The sequence below is a fragment of the Homarus americanus genome, unplaced genomic scaffold (genome assembly GCF_018991925.1).
Source record: "Homarus americanus isolate GMGI-L3 unplaced genomic scaffold, GMGI_Hamer_2.0 scaffold3520, whole genome shotgun sequence".
Classification (NCBI taxonomy): domain Eukaryota; kingdom Metazoa; phylum Arthropoda; class Malacostraca; order Decapoda; family Nephropidae; genus Homarus; species Homarus americanus.
The window spans coordinates 62,705-89,635 of NW_024748630.1; the positions used below are offsets into that span (position 1 = coordinate 62,705).

The 26,931-nt window shown below is 37.5% G+C and overlaps 1 protein-coding gene across 2 annotated transcripts; it reads right to left on the reverse strand.

Moving 5' to 3' along the window:
* LOC121880374 (ras-related protein Rab-39B-like) lies at positions 1–26,931 on the reverse strand. Of its 2 annotated transcripts, XR_006091523.1 has the most exons (6): positions 26,726–26,931; positions 25,180–25,289; positions 24,640–24,796; positions 16,744–16,893; positions 9,447–9,629; positions 1–7,285 (listed from the first exon to the last, which is right to left on the reverse strand). XR_006091523.1 is itself a non-coding variant. In XM_042387528.1 (5 exons), exons 1-5 carry the CDS (start codon positions 26,831–26,833, stop codon positions 9,507–9,509), a joined length of 648 nt encoding a protein of 215 aa, XP_042243462.1. In that variant the 5' UTR covers positions 26,834–26,931; the 3' UTR covers positions 1–9,506. The 2 variants fall into 2 exon arrangements, 1 of the variants encoding a protein (XP_042243462.1); XM_042387528.1 differs by having other exon boundaries at positions 1–9,629.

The window sequence follows — 26,931 nt, forward strand, 5'->3', positions numbered from 1 at the left end:
TTTTACATCATTTATATATATTTACACTTTTTTCAGCGTATAAAATTGCTAAATGTAGCCATTACACATTGCAAAGTCCAATAGAAAATCATATTTACACACATTTGTTAGAAAAAGAACTTCCATAAGCCATCTATCTGTTTATACCTAATGTAAATCCAAATTCAACAGTTGTGTGATTATTCCTTTGACAAACACCAATGTGTTAACACAAAAACATCATGCAGCATAACTATACAGTGGGTTGAGAGGTAGTGCATTGAGTTACATACACACTAGGCAGCACCTAGTGATTGTTGTTGAGACTTGTTTACATCATTTAAGTCTTATGATATACAGTACAATTTTTACATTAAAAAACAAAACATTCAAGCTCCTGATATAAAAAGTGGAAAATCTACTCATTACAAGAACTTCATATTCTATATAATTCATTGATATGCCTGCTTGATGTTATAAGGTATAAGCCTGGTAAAGCTAGTACAAGGTTTACTGTGCAAATTGCTTGATCCTTATTTTTTTTTAAATATGTGCTCGGTAAAACTAAAAACAAAGCTATTGGGACACCTACAACCCGGGTGAAGGCGAGTGCTATACCTAAATATTTTCCCACTGTTGATGCTTAAAAGACGCCAATAACTTATCTCTAACCATATTATTGTTGTGAATGAAGATGCAAATCAAGTAAGAAAAAAAATCAACAAATTATAGTAAATGGAAGGAACAGTAGTGGCAGAAATATATAAAGACTATATACATGTATGGTATTACTCTTTTGTATTTTATTACTTGAGTATATACAGGGGTGTGTGTGTATGTATATATATATATATATATATATATATATATATATATATATATATATATATATATATATATATATATATATATATATATATATATATATATATATATATATATATATATATACACAAAATGGGATTGATTGAGTGCAAAAAGCCCAACAAACCTTCAGATGTAACCACACTTATGTGAGTATGAAAAGTGCCACCTTCACTAAAACAATTAATATCAATCCATTTTCTAAGCTGCTCACTCATTAGGTAAGACTAGCACCTGCACCAACTCTTACAAACACGTCTCCTATAAAACAATCTCAGAAATTTACTTTGAAATATCACATGAAACACCCACACAGACATATCCAGTGACTCGCCATGTCATCTGGTCTAACCATAGGTACAGTACCCAATATCACAATTTTCATCACTAACCTGTCATTTCACTCATTATTCATGCCAGTACCACCTTAGTCTTTCATATTCCTGTGTACATTCCTTTGTTTCTATTTACTGTACCAAGGTTCTTGTAACACCTCCAGGCTCTCTTAAATATTGTTTGTTATCAGTTACAGTACTCTAATTTCTCACTGCTGTTTTTATTGAGCATTGTTGCCAAGTGCTGTACCTACATCTATTATTTAGCTTGGGGACCAACATCTCCAGTAGGTCATTGTTATGGTGACTTTAAGACTTATACTTCTAATAAAATAATCTGGATAAAAGACCATAAAGGATTTGAAGAGGCTGGGGATCAACAGGTCCTCGGCTCCTATGCTGTAAATAATTATAACAAACACAATAAACTGAAGTGTTGAATACAGCTGAGTTTTCAGATTAACTAATATTACAGCATTATATTTTTTCCAAGGAGTTAAAATTTGGTTCTCTGAACAATTTAACTAAGCTGAATTGGTCACTTTGGTTAAGAGCCACTTTAAAATTAAAACACTGAATTATTAATACGGTACCTGTAATTTTACTGTTTCATTAATGTTCTACATCTGAACAAATCAGAATCATGGTTGTCATATGGGATCCCCAGAGTCAACTGTAAGTTTTCATATTGCTCATCCTTTACCTTCCTGAGACTTATAAATATTACAAATGCTCTGCATTTAAGATTTAAAATGAAAATTAAGGTTAAACACCTTGAGTATGTACATTTAACTCCTATTTAATCTTAACACCCCTCTGCATATACTGTAGTCAGGAACTTTAATTGCTACCACCCCCTAGTAGCCAGAGCCATGGCAAGTAAAAGACTGGTGATCGGACAAAACTCTTTTCCCTTCCCCCCCTCCCGTCTAAACATTTCTGGGTGGTTTTAGAACTACCGTGGCTGGCATTGTAGCAGTGTATCAATACTGGCCTTCACTGACTGTGGCCTGAGCCACTAGGGGGTGGTAGCAATTACTGCTTCTGGCTGTACATACATGCATTCATACACCTATGCAACATCATATATTTATAAGGATGAAGATGAATAAAAACTGCTGTATACAGTATTTACAGAAGTAAATTTACAAGACTGTCCAACAACTAAATGAAAATGTGTGTCCATCTACTTAGTGTAAGATAAAAGTGACAAACATGTGGGAACCTTGTAGCCCAAAGTAACACATGACAATTTTCTCATTCATTCAACAGTGTGAATGCTTCTGCAACTGCTGAATCAAAGTACTTGTATATGTTCCTACAACTAACCATAATAATAAACCTTTTTTTTTATACTATCAGTTAGACAATCCTGGTAACATTAAAAAAAAATCTAATGTTTCAGCCAAAACAATGCCAAAGATCTGGTCCAGTTCTATTCATTTATTATTATTTTTTTACTCCTCTCCTTACATAGTCTTTTCTCATACCTTCAACCTGTACAATTTAACAGTTAGTTTTACTGTACTGTACAGACTTAGTAATTATTTTATTATATAGGCATCAATTCTTCATGCAGTTTAAGTTTGCAAATCCTTTACATTTGTTCATATTATTGGAACAATAGTTGCAAAAAAAAAAAAGCAGTGAGGGAATGTTTGTCTGATATAGTGTATGATTATTCATAAATTACTTAAGTACTGTTTAAATGAAAAATATTTTACTTAGTCTAAATGCTCAACTTCCTTGCAGTCTTTGCTATAAAGACTTCAAAAAGCTTAAAATCTGATTTATTAACAGTGTCAAGCAATTTAAACCTCAAAATTAAATCAAACAGTTTTCCCTTTATCTTTCCCAGTCTTTCATGTCTGTTCTCAGTATGATTCAGGAGGCTGGAGCATAGATCACACACACACATACACGCACACACAATATCCCTTCACTCACAGTCAATTAGTCATTCTTACTGATGTGGTACTCCCCTTCCACAACACCCAAGTATTTATCTGGTTTACTCCTGTTCCCTCACACAACCAAACTTTTCATATAGACTGGTAACATTTTCATGAACAGGAAAAAAACAGCAACACTGGATTTACAAGATCAAGAGAATGTTAAATTCCATATTAGAAAAACATTACAAAATTATAAAAGACATTCACATGTATGAAAATTTTCAGCAGGTTAAAATCTAAAATAAAATCCCAAAACATTTACACTTTTCATAAATACAATATGTATTTGGTATACTATATATTTGCTTTCCCTAAAACTATCTACCTGCACTATGACTGCATATTTAATCATTCTTAAAGCACAACTATGTTACATCAACATCAACAAGTAACTACTGTGTTAAAAAAGAAAAAGCGAGTGAACTGACTGATGGTGGCCTCAGCAGTGTACAGTAGTGAGCAATGACCAAAGTGAAATACAGTATTACATTACTTTCTATCAATACTTATGTATATTAATAAAAATAGAATATGCATATGAGTATTTGGATAATTTATCTGGATAAATACATGTGTAGTAGCCAGGATCCTTACTTATAGTAATAACTGTTCGGCTACATCAGGTATGAAAGGCACTGCCACCAAAGTCCATTACAAAAATAACAAGACTCATTTACAAGTAATAAAACCTGACCTAACCTAGGTTGAAGTTATGTTAGGTTTTATAACTTTTAAATATAGCTTATTATTTTTACAAGTTCAAGGGTTGGCGGTAGTTGTTTTCATGCCCGACATTCTCTTACCTAAGGTACTGCAGAGGGACATCACCCAACCCATATCACTATGGACAACTATGCTCTCTACTCTAACAGTTTTCATGCATCTGATATAGCTTATGTTAAAAGTCTCCTATGTTATGCACACTATAGAAATTAAAATTACCAGCTAGTAAATACAGTATACAGATCTTCATAGAAATTAAAGTACAGGTATATAAAAATTACAACCATAAGAGTGTCTCGGAAGTCTTGGCATAAATTATTGTGCTTCAGTGACTCAAATTTTCAGAGCAAAATAGTGAAGTTAAATGTGTTCTGAAAATACCATATATTTGTTGGACCAAGTATTTGAGAGGCTTTGGTGCATTATTGATATGCTGAGCTGCTCTGGTCACTCTTTGGGAAAAAATTAACAACTACAGTAGTTTTAACCTAGATACTGTAATGCATAAAGGCGATAAAAAAAAATAAAAAAAAATAAAAAATAAATATATCGACTTCCAATACCCTGTCTCTTACATTTATATACTGTAGTAAGAAAACAACTTTATCAACAGAAAGCCTGTCAGGAAATTTTCTTAAAAACAATTTATAACTTGCTATGTCATGAAAAAATTTAATATTTGTCTACTACAAGGTAGTTAGGATAATGAATTTCTTTCTGGGGGATTCCTGGCACTGAATGATGACATTACCATAACCACAAACCTGCTTATTCCTGAGCAGTTACTTAAAAACAATTACCAGTACCAATTACTAATACCAAATAGTGAATCTACCCTCACTGCACAATCTTCAACTCAACACACACAAATTTCCATCCCATTCTTTTAAGTAGTTTCTATGTTCATATTTATTTTTCGTGTAAGTGTTGAATTTACCCACACCAATTAAGTCTTTTTCTGGTTTGAGATGTTTATGGGCGTCGCATCCTACAGTGCAAGGATGAGACCTTTGTTTTAGTTATTCTATGCTAAAGAAGCAACCAGAAATTATTGGTAAGGTGTTGAGCAATACAGTAGGGCATCTGGCACGATAAGGAGCCAAGATGAAGAGAGTCGTCAAGACACTAAATATGCTGCCCTTATTTAAGTATGAAACACAGGTTAATATATATCAATACAAATCCACAAAGCATTCTTCTCTTACTACCAGGAAGAATATGGCATAGTATTTCATCTTAGAAGAAAAAGTTTTATTGGAAACAATATCACACTGTAAAGTATCACTACATTGCAGCACAATATATTTTGCATTACAGACACAAAATAGCTGCTGTCAGCTCACACTATGAAGTGCCTAGTCATAACAAAGAGACGAGTCCACCACCTCCAATATTGCAATTTTGTGCAAGACAGAGCCCATAAAACTACAATGTACTTACTATGGGTATCTCTTTTCTATTCTTTTTTTTTATGGGGACTAGCCCACCCGGGCACAGGTCACTAACCCACATCGAGGCCAAAAATGTAATAATAATAATAATAATAATAATAATAATAATAATAATAATAATAATAATAATAATAATAATAAAATAATAATTCAGATAAGTAAAATGAATGGATATATAATTTAGACTTTGTATTTTAGCATTAGTAAATAAGAAATATGGATCATATGAAGAAGTGAAAAGATCAAAATTACATAGATGAGATTTGTTTCTTCTATGATGATCACATACATCACTTTTGTATGAACCACAAGAGGGTTGAGATTGCACTAAGATTATTTTTACCTAAAGTTATTGTGCTTTTGAAGAAAAGTTCACAACCATCACTATGGATGCAATGGTGTAGGACTCCTCCATGCATACCTAGTGTCTTTTCGATGTATTTTAATATAACTTGTAAAACTGAATCAGTTTCAACAACCAACACCATTTGAATGAAAACCATGTTTAACAGAGTACCATGACTGTTAGCTGAGTTTAAATAAACCTTATGAGATCTGGCATATATCTGGAAATGGTAAGATAAAGGTCACTTTTCAATAACTCATCCACAGATTATTACTCTAAAATAAATCCAAAAGTGCAGTAAATTGATATGGTGAAAACTTTTGGATTTGATTAGTGGAACAATACATAACTCTGAAGAGTAAAAGAATGTACTGTACTGTACAGTATTTGAATGTGTATATATGCATAAAAATGACTATATAAGTTATATTCACATTAGTTGCATACATAAGATACTGATTTGTATTATTAAAACTGCAAAAGTTACCTTAAAAATAATACTCAAACTTTTGCATTCCATTTATAAAACCTACAGCAAATCAATGCCTTAGTGCCTAAATGTTGTAATTCCACATTCTGAATAAAATGTGCACAGATAAAGTAAGTCATCCTCACATTAATAAAAGATCTGACGCAGGAAATTGGTGAAATACCAACAAATTAGGTTAATTTGCCATATATATCAACAAATTTCAAGGAGTTACAACAATTTTGCCCCAAAGCAACAAAATATGGTACGGTATATACTTACTTCTCGAGAGCTTCAACAAAACGCTCCTCAATAAGGTTTCTCATATTTCACTTACACTGACTTATTTACATATGACTTGAAAGTGCACAGTGTATACATGCCTGCATGTATGCTACAAGTTTATCATTCCTCATCACCCTCATTCTCTCTTTTTAAGATCTTATGAGACACTTCTATCTACTCTTGATCCCTTGAAAACCATTCACTTCATGCTAAGGTATGTCCTCACCTGTCATTATCTCATTCCTTCAGAACAGAACAATGGGAGACTAAGGTGCTTAGCTGATGTGCAATTCAGAGCAGTATGAGCTAATATATTCATTAACCATAAATTTTTAGTTCTAAAAATATACTTTATAGTGTTTTCCACAATTTACAGGCTGGTGACCTTCAAGTAAAGAAGGTTAGGATAGCCTGGGAATCTGACGTGGTGAGTGGCCAGCTCGAGTGCACACTACCTGTACAATAAATAATGCCTCATCAACCCTGCCTGGTCATAAGAAGAATGAATCTGTTTCTTGTGGGCTGGGAGTCCAAGTGCTACTAACTGACCTATGGTGCTCCAAAATTTGTATTTCCATTATCTATATTAAAGTAACAACTGTCCAAAATGGCTTCCTTTAAATATCATAAAAGAAAATAATTGTCAGTACATACATAAAACCAATCCATACGTAACACTAATCCTCAAGTGAAATATAATTTGCATGATCAAAAAGTATTTTCATTTTGAAAATATTAAGGAATAAGATCAAAATAAAACATGTACAGAAGAAAAAATACATACATATTCCTGATGACATCACAAAGTCCTGTCTCTTGACAGTGGAAACTGATTTTGCTACCGTTTTAGCTCAAACATGATCAGGAAGTCCCTGTATCTAAAAACAAAAAACAAAATGTATAATCAAATCTCCAAAAGAAAATCTCAATGTAATTAACATTAAAATTCAAATCCTCAAGGGCTATACCATACAGTACGTTTTTAACGACTTGTCACACAGCCACTCTTCGAGCTAAGTTAAGGTACTGTAAATATTTGTTGCAGCTAAAGTATGTTGAGGCAATACACTATTAAGAGTTAATTAAGGTAATACACTATTGGGGTTAATTAAGGTAATTCCCTCTTGTGACTAAGTTAAGCTAATATCTTCTATTGGAACTAACTTTAAGTAATCCTCTTTGGAGCAAATTCTCTGAGAAACATTAAAGTAATCCAAACACAGAAAAGAAGGGCTTCTGTTTTGCACTTGTAAAAAAAAAAAAAAAAAAAACCTGTGAGGTACACTGGATATGGTACAGTGATACCTTTAATTAGTCAGCGAAGATCAAGCCCAGCCCCGTGTAAAATATTTATAACAATTTGGAATAATGTATACTTTTTCATACATTGAAGCCATTTTCAGCTGTTATGCAAAGTGGCTGACCCTGATCCTTAACTCGCCCCCCCCCTCTCACCCTTTGAAAGGATGCTAGTTGACTAAAGGGTTGTTCTACCATCAGCATGCCCACCTCACACTGTACCTGGACTGTAGTCAATTATTGCAAAGTATGTGACCTTTACTAGTGAGGCAGCACTACCACTGCACTAGAGAATCACTTAGTTTTTCCTAGGTTGGTCTCTAATAAAGGTTACATTAGTGTACACCCCATTAAAGGTAGTGTTTTAGTTATATTAAATATTACTTCTAAAAATTTACACAGTATCTGTTTTACTTTTATGATATAAAGTTATTTAAATCTATTAAAGTAACACAATAAAAATTACCAAGGCATAAACATCATTAAAATAACATTATGACAGTTTAGCTACCAAAATGTTTTTCAATGGATAATTTATGGTGATCTTTAAAACAAGTGTGTGTGTGTGTGTGTGTGTGTGTGTGTGTGTGTGTGTGTGTGTGTGTGTGTGTATGTGTGTGTGTGCATGTGTGTGTGTGTTGTTTAAATTTTTCATACATTAGAGTGAACTTTTATCTGATGGAAGTACAGGTAATGTTAAGTAACAAAATACTGTACAAATGGTGATGAATGCACTCAAGATGGAATTTTCTCCATTATTTTCTGTACACCATTATCATACATTTGCAAATATTATATAAACATATAAAGGAAATAAATATGCATAAATAAATACACAAACACACAGAAATATGATCCGTATCATATAAACATACAGTATTCCCGGCAAGAAATCATGTTGTAACACCCTGCCTTGTATGATAAAACGCACAAATTATTGTACTAGAATGTTGATTTACCATTTTTTGCTGCTGGGAGATAAGACCCCCATTACAGGTACTGTATATATTCATGTATGTATGTATGTATGTATGTGTACAGTATGTACATTTAATTTTTATCTATACATTATAGAAAATGGCATAAAGGAAAGGACACAAACACATACATAGATTATTACAAGTGAGTGTGTGTTTGTATATACACTATAGCATTCTTTGTGTATTTCAGAGTGAGAGAGAAAGAGTGTATATGTATGTGTTCATGTTTCTGTGTAGATATGGGTATGCACATGTACACACAACAGACAAAATAATAACAAAGTTCTTATACTGGCCTTATCACAGCTGTAAACCTAATTCTCATTGAATAAAATCTTGAAAGTACTGAACATCAGTCTCAAAGAGTCAACAAGAGAATGACTGCAGTCACACACAGACTTATAGTATGTAGTTGCTCCTATTCCAAATCATTCTGGACGACAAATCCCAAGTTCTCAATTCTGGAACATTATGAATATTGAAAATAAAAAAAATTCTGCAAACAAATCTGGGATTAACTTGTGATACAACTCTTATACAGTACAGCCATTGCTACAGCCCTTGACCAAACAGTTGTTAAAATATTCACAGTAACACATTTGTAACATAGGTGGATGGGACTAGGGTAAAACCTTTGGTTTACTTGCAAATGAGCTTGCAAAGCTTCACTGTTTCACTGAGTAAGAATGTCTTCACAGTGACTTGTTTTTTTTATTGTTGTGAAATGAATGAATTCTGCTTCCTTGGAAAATACAATCACCTTAAATAAATTAAATATATTTTCTAAAGAAGCTTCCAACACACAGTATTTTGTAGCTTTCTAGCAACAAAATCCAGACTTTTCTGCTTCGGCTTCCATTAAGCTGTAGGAAGGGCTAGGTCGAGAGAACCCCGTCTTGATGCCGTCCCAGCCATCCTCAATTTTGAACTCTCCAGACTGTATCTGTGTATCAAGAAAGGAAATATTATAGTAAGTACACAAGTCAACTACTGTAATTAGTAAACCTGTGTACAGTACTTCAAAAGAACAAAGGCTTCAGATATAAATCAGAGAGACCTCCACATACACAATTACCAGAATTTTTTTTTACTCCACCTACTCCAGCATTACCATCATACATTACAGTGTAATGTATGACCACAACCTAGATCACAGATTCTCCCTTTATTTGCTACCATTCACGCTTCCTACTGAAAGATATATATTATGCCATGATGCTTCCCTTCCATAAATGTCTTAAGCTATATAATCTGCTTCACAAAAACTAGAATCACCCGTTAAGTACAATGAAAGACAAAAGTCGTGTTGTGAAATCGGGTGTAAATATATGCCAAAGGGCTAAACTTTTGGTGCACTCTGCCTTGTGGTAGGGGGCTCTCATAATGCTTCACGAGTTATATTTAATCTTCAGACAAAACCACGACACGAGCTTTGTCTTTGATTGTACATACATTCCCATAAACCACTTGATGGCTGATGCCATCCTCTCTTATCATGCTTAACTGTACACTGCTTAACGCAGGATAGTTCAATGTGGATTTGCTCGAATATGGTTATACGTTTTTTTCCATTACTACCACCAGGTATTGCTTAACATGGGGCAAAATTTGCTTGAACACATGTTAAGCTGGAGTAACAAAGGAAAATTCGGCTGAATGTGGTCAGTTATGAAATGTTTTGTGTGGGCGAGCAGTTGAGTCTATTACAATCCACAGGCAGCGACCCCACACCACTCAGTACCACGTGGGTCCAGAGTTTAGCTAGTGCTCGGTCCAGCCACACCCATAAACTCCACCCTAAAGAGTAAGTTAGACATTCTTAAACGACTAGAGAGAAGCCAGTCTGCCGCCTGTCAGATGTGATTTTTCTGTGAATGAGTAAATTATTTGTACCACAAAAAGAATGCTGAGATCAGAGCCGCTGTGCAGCAGTCTATTTAACTGTATGCACAGAAAACAACAAGAGTAAGAAACCCAAGGCTGGAGAAGTGAAAGAAACTGCTAAGTGTTTGGGTGGAAGACCAAACCAAAAGAGCCAGGCGGAGGGAACTGAGAGTAGGATAACACACAATAAGATGCAGTTTAAGAATATTTGTACAGAGGTTCTGAATATGCCATCAACCCCTCAGGATGTGAGGAGGCTGGGACAAAAGCAGGGGGATAAGCCTCGCCCCCTCAGGATCACACTAGTGAGTGAGGAGGAGAAATGGGAGGTTATTCGGCAGGCAAAAAACTTAGCAAGGAGCGAGGCATTTCGGAATGTATTCATTCATCCAGATCGCATGGTAATACAGAGGGAACAGCACAAGAAGCTCCTGCAGGGCTTGAAGCAGAAAAGGGAGGAGTCAAGGAGGAATGGGGATGGGTGTACATGGGTTATATTCAGGGGGAGGGTAGTGGAAGCAAGTGTGCCGACACAGAGCCAGGGGGCAGCAGCGGACCCTCCACCCGCTCTACACCCCACTTGGGAGGTAGCACCAGCTCCACCTGCCAGACAGGAGGAGGCGAGCGCCGTGTAAACAATGACATTTCTAACCACACCCTGCAAAATACAGTGTACTTAGCAAGTGCTGCAGCTTCTGAGAATGGAGGGGGGCCGGAGTTACTACTAAGAGCAGAGACGTTACCGAGAACAAATTCTGGCTTGAATGTCGTACACTAATACTGGCACGTTCCTTGAGAAGAGAGAGGAGCTTGAAACACGACTGAAGGTACACCAACCCGATATTGTAGGAGTTGTAGAACTGTTGGACAAGAACAGGAGAATTAACCCAGAGGAATGTGAGTTCAATATTGCTAGATATGACTCTTTTATGAACATTTCTCAAGAAACTTGCTAGAGGGGTGTGGTTATCTATGCTAGGCAAGACCTTAGAGCCAGCCAGGCGAGGGTACAGGGAGAGGATGTTTTTGAAGAGTCCAAGTGGTGTAAAATTAAATTAAAGCAAGGGGACTTATTGTCAGGTGTATTTACAGATCCTCAAACTGTAGCCCACTAAATCAAAGGAACTTAAGAGCCTTAATAAACAATGCAGCGATGCTCAACCCTAGCCATCTCCTTATCATGGGGGACTTAAACTATGGCGGCATCGACTGGAGAAACGAGTCCACCCTGAATGACCTGAATAACCCTGCTACTCTTTTTTGTAGAAACTCTGAGAGATAATTTTCTGTTCCAACATGTTAAAGACCCGACACATTACAGAGGAAAGCAAACACTCAAGCCTCTAGACCTCATCATAACAAACGAGGAGGGTATGGTGGCCAAACTGGAACATCTAGCCACAGTTGGCACCAGTCACCATGTAGTGTTGTCATTCAGATTTAACTGTTACCTAGTTCAAGATAAAGCCAGGCCAAGGTGCAAATATTACAAGGGAAATTATGACGGGATGAGGGAAGAGATGAGGGGTATCCACTGGCCTGACTCACTAAGGCACAAGAACGCAGACATTACGCTGAATACCATAACTAATAAAGTCACCAATTTAATCGATAAATATATACCCAAAACCAAACCTAGTGCTTCTAGCAATACGAGGGTATCCCTACACATGAGCCATGTGGCGGTCGACAAAGTTAAGAAGAAAACCCAGAAATTCAAGACGTGGGTTAGGTCAAACGATGAGCAAGACAGGAGGATGTATGCAAGAGCCAGATACCAAGCAAAGGCTGAGTGTAGAAGGGCTGAAAAGGAGTTCCAGAGGCTGGTTGCAAGCGAGTTCAAGTCAAACCCAAAGGCGTTTTACCACTATGCAAAGTCAAAATTAAAAACGTGAGTAGGAGTATCAGACCTGAGGCTTGAAGATGGTAGTTACGCAGATTCTGACCAGGATAAAGCTGAGGCATTGAACAGCTTCTTTTCCTCGGTGTTCACAAGAGAGGATGCGATTAACCTTCCTGCGTTTGAGGACAGACGGTTCAACACAGCACTGACCCACATTGTGTTCACAGAAAAGGGTATAAGAAATAAACTGTCAAAGCTAAAGGTCCATAAGAGTCCCGGCCCTGACATGGTGCATGGTGCCGAGCCCCTGAAGATCCTGTTCTGTAAATGCATAGATGAATAAAAGGTCCCGTGATTGGAAAATGGCATATGTGAGCACTATCTTCAAGAAGGGCGATCGTCACTCCATGAACAACTATAGACTGGTGAGCCTGACCAGCATAATATGTAAAGTGCTTGAGAGTATTATCAGAGATGCCGCAATGGAACACCTACTACGAAACAACCTTGTAAAGGATTGCCAACATGGTTTTATGCCGGGGCGCTCCTGCTTAACACAATTGCTTAAGGTATTGGATATTTGGACCCATATTCTGGAACGGGGTGGAAATATCGACAATATATACCTAGATTTTGCCAAGGCTTTCAATATTGTACCCCACGAAAGGCTGAAAATCAAACTGGAAGGGTACAGAATTCGGGGAAATGTCCTAGTGTGGATAGAAGACTTTCTACATGATCGCAAGCAGTGTGTGGTGATTAATGGCATGAAATCATCATCTGTGCCTGTCACAGGCGGGGTACCACAGGGCAGTGTACTGGGCCCGCTGTTGCTTGTTTGTTTTATAAATGACATGCCTGACGTTGTACACTCCTCTCTACAAATGTTTGCGGATGACGCCAAGTTATTTCGGGAAATCAAGAACCAAGCGGACTGTGAAGAGGTGCAGAAGGATCTCTGTGAGCTCCAAGAATGGTCGAAGAAGTGGCTGCTGAGATTCAATATCATGAAGTGTAAGAGGATGCACCTGGGGCGTACCAATGGTAAGGAGGCGTATCATATGTCCCAACGAGATGAAGAAACTGCACTATTTGAGACTGAATGTGAGAAGGACCTAGGTGTGTATGTTGACAATGAGCTGAAGTTCTCGGGCCATTGCGAGAAGAAGGTAAATCAGGCAAATAAATTATTAGGTCTTATAAGAAGGTTCGTTCAGATATCTAGACGGTCCGTCCCTCGTAACGATCTTCAAGAGTGAAGTGGCTCCCTATCTGGAGTACTATCACCCCGTCTGGTCTCCGAGATATGCTAGAGACTGTCAGTTAGTTGAAAATGTTCAAAGGAGGGCCACCAGATTGGTGCCTGCACTTCGGCACCTCAACTACCCTGAGAGATTAGAGTGCCTGAACTTGCCTAGATTATACTACAGACGGACAAGGGGCAGCCTAATTGAGGTGTATAAACATCTCAAGGGGCACTACTCAGTCAAGTGTCCTTACCTGAGGCTGGCGGACGCTCACCCCACAAGGGGTCACAGCTCAAGATTGAAGAAGCCGCAGGTCCAGAACACTGTGAGGGCAAACTCTTTCGGAGTGAGAGTTATGAACTCTTGGAACAATCTACCAGAAAGTGTTGCGTCGGCACTGAGTGTAAGCTCTTTCAAGACCAGACTTGACCAACACTGGAGCAGGTTCAGGTAAATTCAGGAGTCCGTGCATGCCCAGTACTTGCCAACAGTGCATAACAGAGACGTGACCGATCGCCCAAGCGGCTAACGAGCCGATAAGTAGTGAAGAGGATAAAAGTAAAGTAAGTAAAAGAGAAGGCTGCACCAGTGAGATTTAGCAGGAATTAAGTTTAGGTTGTTTCTGAACTCATAATTTTGGGTAGATAAACTTAAATTTCTTCATACGGTATTTCTTTTTTATTTAGTTTTATGCACACACAATCAAACACAGCATCTGTGAACAAAAAAAAAATAATAATAATAATTATCATTAGTTGAAAAACATAAATGAAAAAAAAAAAAAATTGTACACCAACGGGAGGGGGAGCAATGCTAAGGGCCAAGAAGAGGAGAGTCCCCGGCTATGGTGAGACTTGAGGGAGGCCACACATGACACAGCCAGCCTTTATGCTGTGTTAAACTTTTGGGAACTGATTTGACGGAAACACCAGTGCCTCCACAACATCAGGTTTAAGTGAATTTGATAGATGTATGTGTATTAGTGAGCTACTTTAGAGCTGTACGATATCTTTGAACTTTGGTTTTGGAGTGTTTTTGGTGTGTGTGTGTGTGGGAGGGGGTTCCGCCTGACACATCCGCTATCTCTCCATGTTATAATGAGTTGGCTCTACACAGTGTTTTCTGGGAACGCAACCTCCGTGTTAAATGAAGAGGCAGTGTACCACTGCTTACTGAATGTCCATCCCCAGGATATACGCAGTACTCTATATCTTGACTATGTATTTAGAGTCTGTTTCTATACCTTTAATCATAAAAAGACCCTCATATTTAGTCATATTTTTGGGGGTATTCATACCACCTTAGTATACTAGCTGTTGACAGTCACTAACTTCAGCAGCTGTGCTATTTTAATTCCTCACTCTCTCGACTTCATCCACTAAACATTCACTTCTTATAACAATAATTACAGCTGCTTCCTCTCTAATCTTCCTTGAGAACTGATCCGTGGTAGTTGTTGTCGAGTGATCGATCTCTTGCTCCTTCTCAACCAATAGTGGTGTCCCACAGGGTTCTGTTCTTTCACCTACTCTCTTCCTACTTTTTATCAATTATTTACTTCACACTATGACTAATTTTATCCAATCTTACGCTGATGATTCTACTCTTCATTCTTCTTCACATTTTTCCCTTCCCCCTAATTCTCAAACTAGATCGGTTTCCAGAGCTGATATCATTTCATCTATCAATGCGGATCTGTGCAGCATCTCGGAATAGGGAGGTAGTTAAATTCAATAGGAATAAAACACAGTATTTACCAATTACACTTTCCAAATCAGATGATCTCCCATCAATCACATTTCAGGATGCAATCTTTCTGCCAAATTCTAAAATAGATATGCTAGGCCTCACCATTTCCTCTAATATGTCATGGAAGCCACACATCCACAACATTGCTAAAACTGCCTCCCGAAAGCTGGGAATGCTGTACAGATGCCATCGCTACTTCACTCCTGAGCAGTTGCTTCAAGTATATAAGGGTTTCATTCGTTCTAACTTGGAGTACTGCTCTCACATCTGGGGTGGCTCTTCTTCTGTTCAACTGTTAGATAGGGTGGAATCAAAGGCATTCATCTTATTAAATCTCCTCCTTTAGTTGACAATCTCTCTTCCTTTTCTCTTTGCCGTACTATTGCTTCACTCTCTCTCTCACAGGTATTTTAATGAGCAATGTTCGGTGGATTTGGCAAGGCTGTGGGCTCGTAACACTTGTCTTGCCCGCGGTGCTGACCGTTTCTCTGTGGATGTCGGTCACACTAGAATAACACATTATAGTACCTCCTTCTTTCCTCACACAGCCAAACTGTGGAATGCTCTACCTTCTTCTGTGTTTCCATACTCATACAATCTGTCTCACTTTAAAAAGTTGGTTTTCCAGCATCTTTGTGGTGTAGATTAATACAGTACTGTATACTGTACAGTAATCTTTTTCTTTTTTCTTTTTAGTTTCTTTTTACTCTTATTTTTTCGCCCCCTAGGCTCTGTTGTTGGTCACTGACCTGTGCCCGGGTGGGCTATTCCCCGTAAAAAAAAAAATAAATAAAATAAAAAAATAACCCTCTAGTCACCCCAACTCTGCTTCAATTACTCAAGTAATAGTAATACACACTTTCAGTGTTTCTTGATAAAAGATGTGCTTGGCAAAGCACTAGCAGGTCTTTTTTGTATTCATTTTGCATGATCTGGGCAGCCTTCTAAAGATATAATTTAGCACATATGTAAACAACAAGCATTTATATGCATCTAGAAGGTTCTAATTAAGTATCTCTGACAAAAATACAATTACAATAAATACAGTAAAAAACTGATGTTAAGATCAAAGTAAGATATAATTAAAGGATGACTGATGGTACATCACAGCAGCAAAGTTAATTTATATTAATTTATTCTTTCCAGACATATTACCCTCAATGTAAATGAGTAACTGACTGTTGTACTGTACTATAATTATCCCACTGGTGACACAATACCTTGTTAATAATGTGAGAAAAGCCTCAATAATGTTTATATTGACCTTTTTTATCACACTCATTTTTTTTTCTACAATCAAATAATGTACAAAAGTGTGAGACAACTATGCATACCTTATCATACACTTCTTGTGTGATAGTTCTGAATGCCTCTTCCACATTGATTCCTTTCATTGAGCTTGTTTCAACGTAGCTGATGTTATAGAACTTTGCTAAAGACATAGCGTCCTCTTTTCTCACCTCACGTTCATCCTCCATATCAATCTGTAATGTATAGATTAAAATTAGAACATGTAGTTCAAAGTAGTGCTTCACTAAGAACAAAATGTCACAATTTTATCTGGGTTGGAAAAATCTTATTATAATTAATTTTACATATTTCTTATGACTTTTTTAAATTAAATCAAATAATGGTGGCAAATCTAGTAACTTATCTTTACAGTATATTATACTGGTACTGTAGACCTCTGCAGTTGTAGTTTCTGATGTCTGGAATATCCATTCCTAAATTCAAAGGTAACCACAACAATAACCCAAGAAATGTAAACAGTACAGTAAAACCCTCATGATTCAAACTTCAATAATTAAAAAAATTAAATTATCTGAATTTCAGAGCCTTGACAAGCCAACAAACTTTCCAACTCAATTCTTCGTCTACTATTGCTAGTGCTGTAAGTCTTCAGTGGGTGGTATAACACCTAAAAGAAAGCATTAACCTTAACAATAAAATGAAGATATTTTATCAATGTAAGTACTGTTCATGATATGAAAAAACAACAGGAAAAAATGAGAAGAAAAAAATTATTCAGTAACTCTAAAGTAAAGAAAATTATTTATGGACACTAAGTACAGTAAATATTTTACTATTTGTTATGTTTTCTTCAAGTAAATATCCACAAAGTAGGTACAGGTATCCCTCGTTTAACAATGGGGTTGCCTTCCTGAAAAACCTAACGAAGGATAATAGCAAAGTATGGAGGGCAAACAAAAGGTTCAAATGGCAGGGTGGCAGAGTACTTACCTTTAAAAAACTATTGTACTAAATTTTTTTAGTACTTTTCTGGGGCAGATCCAGGAATATCAAAAGGGGGGAGGGTCCATGAAGCTGTGGGTGGGGGAATATGGTGAGCCCACCCAGTTGGGAGGTTATGGGGGTGTGATGTAAGCCACCCCAAGAAATTTTTTGAAATCTGACCAATATTATGGGCATTTTGAGGCCATGCACACTTGATATTAGGAGATATTTTGAGGTCAATAGTAATTTCTTTTTACTATACAAAAAAATGCCCGAGTGTAATATTGCATTAAGGAAAAAGTATTGGAATTTCCTGATGAAAAGGGGGGATCTGGACCCCCGCTTTTACTTTTAATTAAGTATGGTATTCTAATACTTTCTCCAATACAATTGAAAAATAAATAAATAAATCGTCACTCGTTACATGCAAACTAATAATATATCTTTAATTAAATAATTATTAACCATAGTGAAAGAGTTGTGTAGGTGGAGCTGTGAAGGGTACGGTGTGGGGAGACACCACGCGGTCACATACCTAGATGTCTCGTGAGGCGAGGTGACGTCAGGTCAGGTGGCAGTGGCCATTACAGTGGACTTTCCCTTTGACCTTCTTGTGTCCATTAGCACCTTGACCACCCACCTCACCTAGCCTACCCTCTTATCCCCCCTCCCTCCCTCTTCTCCCTCACCTTTCCTTCGAGGGCTTGGTTTTCCCATTAGATGCCAGTTGCTCTTTGCATATACCTGTACCTAAAATGAATTTCAAAAGGCTCTGATTATAAAATGCTTTACATAATTCCATCTTAAATATAAAGGCTGTATGTGTGAGACTGAGTGTATTTAAAATTCTGCTTAACTAAGTACCACTGGTCCTCCCCAGCACCTGTCAGATGTTATGTGGTGTGAAAAACTCTGCCACTCATCAATTAGAATCGAAAAGTGATGTCATCACAGCCACACCCCAATTAGAGGGACAGTTCACGGTGAATCTTAGTCAGATTCAGTAATTATGGAGGCAACAATCATCCAAAAACTCTTCAACTGAAGGAGTTTGGTAGCTACTTGGCATGCCCAGGGGATGAAATGGAGCTACTGAGGTCTTTCCCGACATTATGTGACTTATCTCTCATACTGAACACCCCACTACCTGCATCTGCTGCTTGTGAGTGACTCCGTCCACCTACAACATCGTTAAACTACTAAGGCGTGTGCCGGGCAATCCATTATTGGTATTGTACAATACGAGTCATGCCGAGGGCCAACTACCCACATCATGGACCAGCAGTATTGTTGTACCAATACCGAAACCAAGACAGCCTGATGCTTTTCGTCCCATATCACTAACCAGCTGCCTGTGTAAAACCTTTGAGAGGATGGTTCTTGGCAGACTCTTATATAGAATCAGAGAACACATGTCTCCTAACATAAATGGCTTCACCCATGGTAAAGGTACACCACATTCCTAACTGTGCATGGTGATGAAAGGAACAGATACACCACATTTCTTGAACTTAAAAGCTGCATTTGATATTGCCAACAGACAACTGATATTGTACGAACTAACCAAAATGGATATAGGAGGTAGGCTGTTACATTGGATAAGTAGGTACCTAACCAACAGAAGGGCTGCTGCACTGTCTCATGGTTGCAAAAGTGAAGTTAAAGATATGCAACTTGGTACCCCTCAAGGTGGAGTACTTAGCCCCACTTTGTTCAATGTTCTTATGAATGCATTATTAAATTTAATACCAGACAACCCCAGCAATATCTCAATCAGCTATTGTCACGTGCCTGAGCGCTCGGGAACTCGCAATGGCGTGAGGCATATGTTCACGCCTCCATTTCACACAAGCTATTAATAATTTGTTAATTGTACTTATTATATTATTATTGTTCTTAGTTACTTAGGTTAATTGTATATTTATGTATGTTATTAATATGCATCATTGTGTTACTCTGTTAAGTCAAATCAAGAGTAGTATTAATTAATTATATAGATTATCTAGCGAATATCCTGGATCACGTGATATGAGACGCGCTCCTCCACGGCGTGCCCCACGCTTCCCCAGTAGCGAAAAACCGTGGCATATGGTAGACGTGTCCATTCGTTCTCTAGCCTTGACCCTTGTCTAGTGCCTTGTCCAGTCTTCTGCAATGCCCTAGGGGTATCAGGTATTAGTGACACGTTTAGTTAGGCATAGGAAGGGATCCTGGTGGTAAGGAATCTCCTGTTTGGTAGGAAATAACTATTTTGTAGGGATTGTTGTATATATATATTGTATGTTTGTGTAATATAGTTATGTTAAGTAGTATTCGTTTGGTCTAACTCCTTAACGGTATATTTTCACCCTTCCGGCATCACTCTTATTTTAATATACGATCACTTATTCCCTTAAATTCTTGTTTGCTAGTCAGTACTCCCTTTAGAACATAAATTGAATTAATTAATTATCTTCCCTTTTATGACTTACTTACTTCAACTTGTTCATACTTATTCAAGTACATTTAGTTGAGTAGGTTTTTGTGGGGATAATTATTGCCGTGTTCCCTATTTGTTCCTTTATTTGTTAATAACTTGGGGTAGGTTTCACTTTCCAGGTATAAAGGATATTGGGATCGCGACACTATGCTGATGATATTCTTATACATACTAAAACTCATCGTGAAATGCAAACCACCCTAAACCATGTATACGCAGCCTGTGAGAACCTCGGTCTTATTATCTCCACTGAGAAAACTAAGGTGTTCAACAAACAAGCTGGTAACCGCAAACGCGGCCCTGCCAAGTTCAAGATAGGTACAAACACTATTGACTATGTTTCTTCTTTTAAATATCTTGGTGTCTCCATCCCTTGTATCTTACCTGCCATACAACAGCTAACCAGCCAATGTACTGACAGACTGAGACCTCTTAGAAGTGTAGCGGGGTACAGCCCACTCTATGGTGGTTATATTAGAATTGTTAAAACAATGTACCTAGGTTATATAAGATCTCTGATAGATTACCACGCACCAGCCCTGGTCCTTCGTGACGGGAAAGGCGTTGACAAGCTCGAGAAAATGCAAAATAAAGCCCTCAGAATTATCCTAGGATGTCCCATGAGCACTAAAGTACTTAATATGAGGAAAGAACTAGGTATACCCAGTGTTAAAGATGGAATAATTGAAGTCAACCTCATGATAGCCCTGAGGCTTCTGTGTGGTGATCCTGATAACATTGTTTCCTTAAAATTTGCTAGAATGTATGAACCATGGGACTGGTGAGTCTAAATGGATCCAAACTACAGCTACACATATGAAGATGTTTGGACTAGACCACCTGTACAAAGTTGAGACACAACAGCGCTTCCTGCCACCTTGGCAGACAGTTCCCTTCGATATCACAATACCTTCATATCCGCCTAAAAAATTTATTATACAAGGTATTTATCTCCAACACACTGCCAAAGTGAGAGCTCTTGAACACATACACACTCTACAGACTGATGGTAATATCACACAGACCATCTACACTGATGGATCTCTTAACACCGCCTGTGGGAGGGCTGGAAGTGCTATTGTTGTGACTCAACCTGACGGTAATATAATTGAGAAAGGAGTTATAATTAACAACTGGGCATCCACTCTACAAACTGAATTAGTTGCCATACTCACAGCTATTAAATTCATTGAAACCACTGTTACTGACAGTCTCATCATCACTGACTCTCTATCCTCACTACTTGCCCTTGACACCCTCGACTCAAGTTGTCACACTCTTGTCTCTGTTGTCTCTGAAGCCAGACACAAATATGCGTACCTTGTTGACCGGGGTGTCAAGGTCGAACTGTTGTGGAGCCCCTCTCACATAGGCCTCATAAAACATGACAGTTGATGCCCTCGCCAAACTCGCGTCTAACACAGACACCAATGAATACAATTTGGGTCTGTCAAAAAGAACCCTTAAAACTGTAATAAGGAAAGAACTTATTGATGAGTTTGACGCAAGTAGACTAGTGCAAACAGGCACTAGTCGATCCATAGTTTACCATGATGAGATGTATCAAGTGAAACATGCATATGGAGCAAGTAACAAGATCACTAGATTACAAGATGTTGTTACTGCTAGATAGGTTAGGATAAAAGTACCTCTGGCAGTATGTTCCTCAAGCAGATATAAACAAGACTAAATGTAAAGTGTGTGGCCAGACATATAGCCACACACTTGAACACTACGTCCTCGACTGTGTGATGATAGAACCTTTAAGGGACAGGTCCAAGCACACTGTGTGTGAAATGGCACAACACTTCATCTCTAATGGGAAGATAGCCGACATATTAAGATTGTATCCACTTTTTTGCACTTAGTAACTTTATCAGTTCTCGTGTACAGAACCAAATACACTATGTGCTTGAATACTTCTCACGCAAATGTGAATAACAAAGTGTGCGGCCAGACATACTGCCTCACACGCCTGTACTCACCCTTTATGAATAGAACTAAACAAATAATGTAATTGAAATACTGTGTAACATTCAGTGCCATAATATCCTGACAACGGGGGTTAATTATTATGACATATTGTAAACTCTAATCTGTAATCCTTTTGCGCTACCGCTCACAGGATAGGTATGGGGTGCACAATAAAGTAGCCGCTGTAAGCGGCAAAATCAATATAACGCTTGTGAGTGTTTTTTTTAGTCATGCTGGGCTTATTATTTAATTAATTTATTACACCCCAGGGGCCAACAAGCCTAGTCACAAGACTATATGGTCAGACACTAATAGTGGTACTCGTGTCTTGCAGGACACACTATGACTTGTGTTATGGGGACATTGATGTGAGTTGAGGACACTAGGAGGTAGCACCCTCCAAAGCGTCGGTAGTGTACAAGAATTATTTCTAGATTATTATGTATAAATAGGTGGTGACATATAGTGGTTAGTGACTCGTCGTGAGGTAGGAGGTACTTGACAGTGGGACAGTCAAGGCAATAGTGTTGAAGGGTGTTAACATTGGAACAATTACAGAGTTTACAGGAAAAGGAGTGTGGGTCATCCCCCACCTCAGATACTTGCCAGATAGGTCTGTATCCTAACCTAATGCAAGCAGCGACAACATTATGTCTGCGGACCATAAGTCCATGTCGACAATACTTGTGTGGATAAGGAAGAAAGTGATCATAGTGTTGGATGGATGTACTTTCAGCCTGTTCACTATCCCTGCGAGAGAAGAGCGGCTGAACAAATTCTCTTTCGGTATCATGCTGGGTTTATATTTAGGCCTAAAAGATCGATCCTGATTGGACAGCCATACTTATGAGAATCAGTTAGTGATTAATCTCAACAGAAAGATTTGTAAATAAACATTTGTAAAGCTAGTGTATTTTGTGTTTGTCTTTAGTTAACTAATTTTTTTATATAATTTACTGTGGATTTATTTTAATATTTGAGGCAATTAATAGTTTTGTTGTTACTTTTTACTTTCAATACTTGAGTACTTTATGAATGAGATACCTTTTTACTTGTACTGAGTACATTGAACTTTGGATACTTTTACTTCTACTCGAGTAACATTTTGCCAGTGTAACAATACTGTACTCTTATTTAAGTAACAAAGTCCTGTACTTTATACAACTCTGCAGTGCAGTAAACACTGAGTACTGTACAGTACTCCCTAATAATAATAATAAACGAGTTGGTTATACACAGTTTCGAAGTTAAAAGATTTATGTATTAACACCAAACTTCTATATAAATGATGTGGTTCAGGGTTAAACTATTGGTGAGCACATGGTGAGTTTAATTCAAACAAATTTCAAATTGCATACAGAAAAAAAAATGCTATGATAGACAATAAATCTAATACACAGCACATAATAAAATACAATAGCATATATTTTATGTAAAAAAAAATAGCTCCTTCCACACTCAGCTGGGCAGTCACCTAGCTGACTGGGACACGTGTGTGTGTCTACTGTGATGTGTGTATGCCGTGATGTCACATCGGGGGCAGGAGCGCAGCTGGTCTGGCAAGTCGGCAACACAGTTACAGCCCACTGCCTCCACACATACGTTCATTTCTCACACATACTTTCCCCTTTTCTTATTTTATAGTTTTATATTATATTTTATTTATTTCTCAGCCACATGAGCGTATTGTAATGATTTTACCACAACTTTATAGTTTCATTACATGTAACAATGGTAACCTTCCATCTTAGGCCACCTCATCTTCAGTTTCTCCCTTTCCCAGTGTGTCAAGCTATTGTTAAGCCAAATTTTGACCTAACGTTAAGCGAGAAGGGATGTAAAAAAAAAGTCGCTAAAATTAATTAACATTAAACGACGGATACTGTACTGTCTGTAGTAATCTCCCCGTCAGCCAGAATCTTCGATCCCAGGAACTTTTCATTACCCGGAAAAAAAATTTGCATTACGAGAAAAATCTCTTTGTTCCAATCATTCAAATGAATGTCCAAGAAATTGCATTATGCGCTGACACGTGCTGAGCGCATGGATGGGTAGGCTCCGAGTACTCATATGCCATGATTAGCTACTACTACAGTAGATGGTACTGTACAAGATAAAGGCAGGCCATCCAGTCTCAGCATAACATCATTTGGCCTGCCTACATCAGAAGCTCCAGACAACAGCATATGCTGGTGAGTACAGGTCTGCACCAATTGTTCTGGCCAATGTGGAGATTACTGCATTTTGAAACTGGAATAAGTATTCTCTAAATACCTGTAATTCAAAAGCTTCAGCGATCTATTCTCTTTGGCTCCAAACAATTTATATTAATGTGATTCCAGTGTTTGTACTAATAAAATGAGAACTAGGCTGAGCATAAACCAGGAACAGTATATGCCCCAAAAGTAGAAATAAAAAAAAAATTACTGTTCTCATAAATGCAAAGTGACTAGAATCAAGGAAATTGAGCAAAGTCTCTTCAATGGCTCTTACCTGCAGTCTTCTATGAATATTATAAAAAAACATACAAAATTATCCACACCTTTGTACCAACGAGGATAAATACAGATTTGTGAGGTTCGATGTGTCGCTTGGCTTCCATAATCCACATGGGAACGTGCTCCAGAGATTTTTTGTTGCATACATCAAACACTACTAATGCTCCCACAGAATTTCGATAATAAGTACGTGTGATGGACCTGCAAGTACAACTTTTTTCAGTCATACTTATGAGTTAAAACAAAGTTTAAATTAATTGACATTACAGTACGGTATTAATATAAAATATTTTTCTAAATTATCAAACTATTAGTATAAAATGACTTCTAATGATCATTTGACAAACTTTTGTGAGATTTTATCAAATTTCTAACAACTGTACTGTAATATTTCTGTGGTTGAAAATTGACAGTACCTTATACAGTAATTAAAGATTCTCTATTAAACATCATGACAAGGGATGTATGTAAGCATAAACAGTAATTACTGAAAGATTAATAAAACTTTCTAAAATTATAAGTTAAAAATTGTTACACACAAGACAAGATAATCAGTACAGTACAGTATATTAAAACTCCATTACCTAAATCTCTCTTGGCCAGCTGTGTCCCATAATTGCAATTTTATTCTTGTGCCGTCTCTCACTTCAATAAGTCGAGCAAAGAAGTCAACGCCAACAGTGGGGTCAGATATCTGTAATAAGAAAATATTGTTGAGAATATGCTAACTAGCAAACCTTTGGGTAAGAGAGATCAATTAATACAGTATTTAAGAAGATACAGTACAGTGGAATGAATATCTAAGAACCTAACCAAACTATTTTGGACAAAACTGCCAAACTAATAATTTAATAATTTCCACAAAACCTCAAGTGAAAGAGGATGCACCTAGGTCATACCAACAGTAAGGAGGCATATCATATGTCCCAAAGGGAAGAAGAAACTGCATCAATAGAGACCAAATGTGTGTAATAATGAACTGAAGTTCTCGGACCTCTGTGAAAGGGTGAATCAAGCAACTAAACTAGTAGGTCTTATAATTAGGTTGTCCTTCGTAACGATCTTCAAGAGTGAGGTGCTTCCCCATCTGGAGTACTGTCGCCCCGTCTGGTCTCCGAGATATGCTAGAGACTGTCAGTTGATTGAAAACGTCCAAAGGAGGGCCACCAGACTGGTGCACACACTACAGCACTTCAGTTACCATGAGATTTTAGAGCACTTGCAACTGCCTAGCTTATACTACAGACGGGCAAGGGGCGACCTAATTGAGGTGTATAAACATCTCAGAGGGCACTACTCAGTAGTGTCCATACCTGGAGCTGGTGGACACCCACCTCACAAGGGGTCACAGTTCAAGGTTGAAGAAGCCACAAATCCAGAGAAGTGTGAGGGCGAACTTTTTCGGAGTGAGGGTTGTAAACTCTTGGAACAATCTGCCAGAGAGTGTTGTGACGGCACCGAGTGTGAGCTCTTTCAAGACAAGACTTGACCAACACTGGAGCAGGTTCAGGTACATTCAGGAGCCACTGCATGCCCAGTGCTTGCCAACAGTGCGTAACAGAGACGTGACCGACCACCCAAGTGACTAACGAGCCAATTAGTGGCAAAGAGGATAAAAGTAAAAAAGTAAAACATCAACTGATTAGGGTTGGTTTGTGCGTTCTGCCATCATTCATAGTTCAGCCATACTTCCTTTTTTCTGGAAACATTGCCAACAGGATCATGATGCTTCCAAGTAAACTTTTAAACATTATTTGTCTAAGCTCATTTCTTAGTATTCACATTGGACTTGCATTAAAAGAAACACATCATTAAAGTTCCCGTAAAATTATGAAATATAACTAAAATAAAGTGGCAGCCATCCCCTTAATATTTACTGATTGTTTGAAGCTGTGGAAAATAGGCACTTGTTGATTGTGTGTAACTATGACAGTCGTGATTACACCATAATCACTGTCCCGTGAACTTGTTTCTCTTTAGAATTTACCCTTCTCTTTTTTATTCCGTGGAGGCACCGTGTCTCTACTTTCTCATGTAAATCTTGTTAGGACGATAATATGATCACAGATATTATGCACTGTGACTCATACCTCAGAGTAAATCCTACGTAATTTCTATGTCATGTCTTACCTCAAAGAACTTGCCGTCTGTGAAATATTTTAACAAAGAACTCTTCCCCACAGTTGAATCTCCTATTAGTATTAATCGGAACTGATAGTCAAAGATTGGTTCAACCATGACTGATTAAGTTTGAGTAATATACGTAAATTTACACTAATATAACACGTAAATGGGTGTCGAAATTTCTCTTGACTTTGGTTTGTTTTTACTCCTCA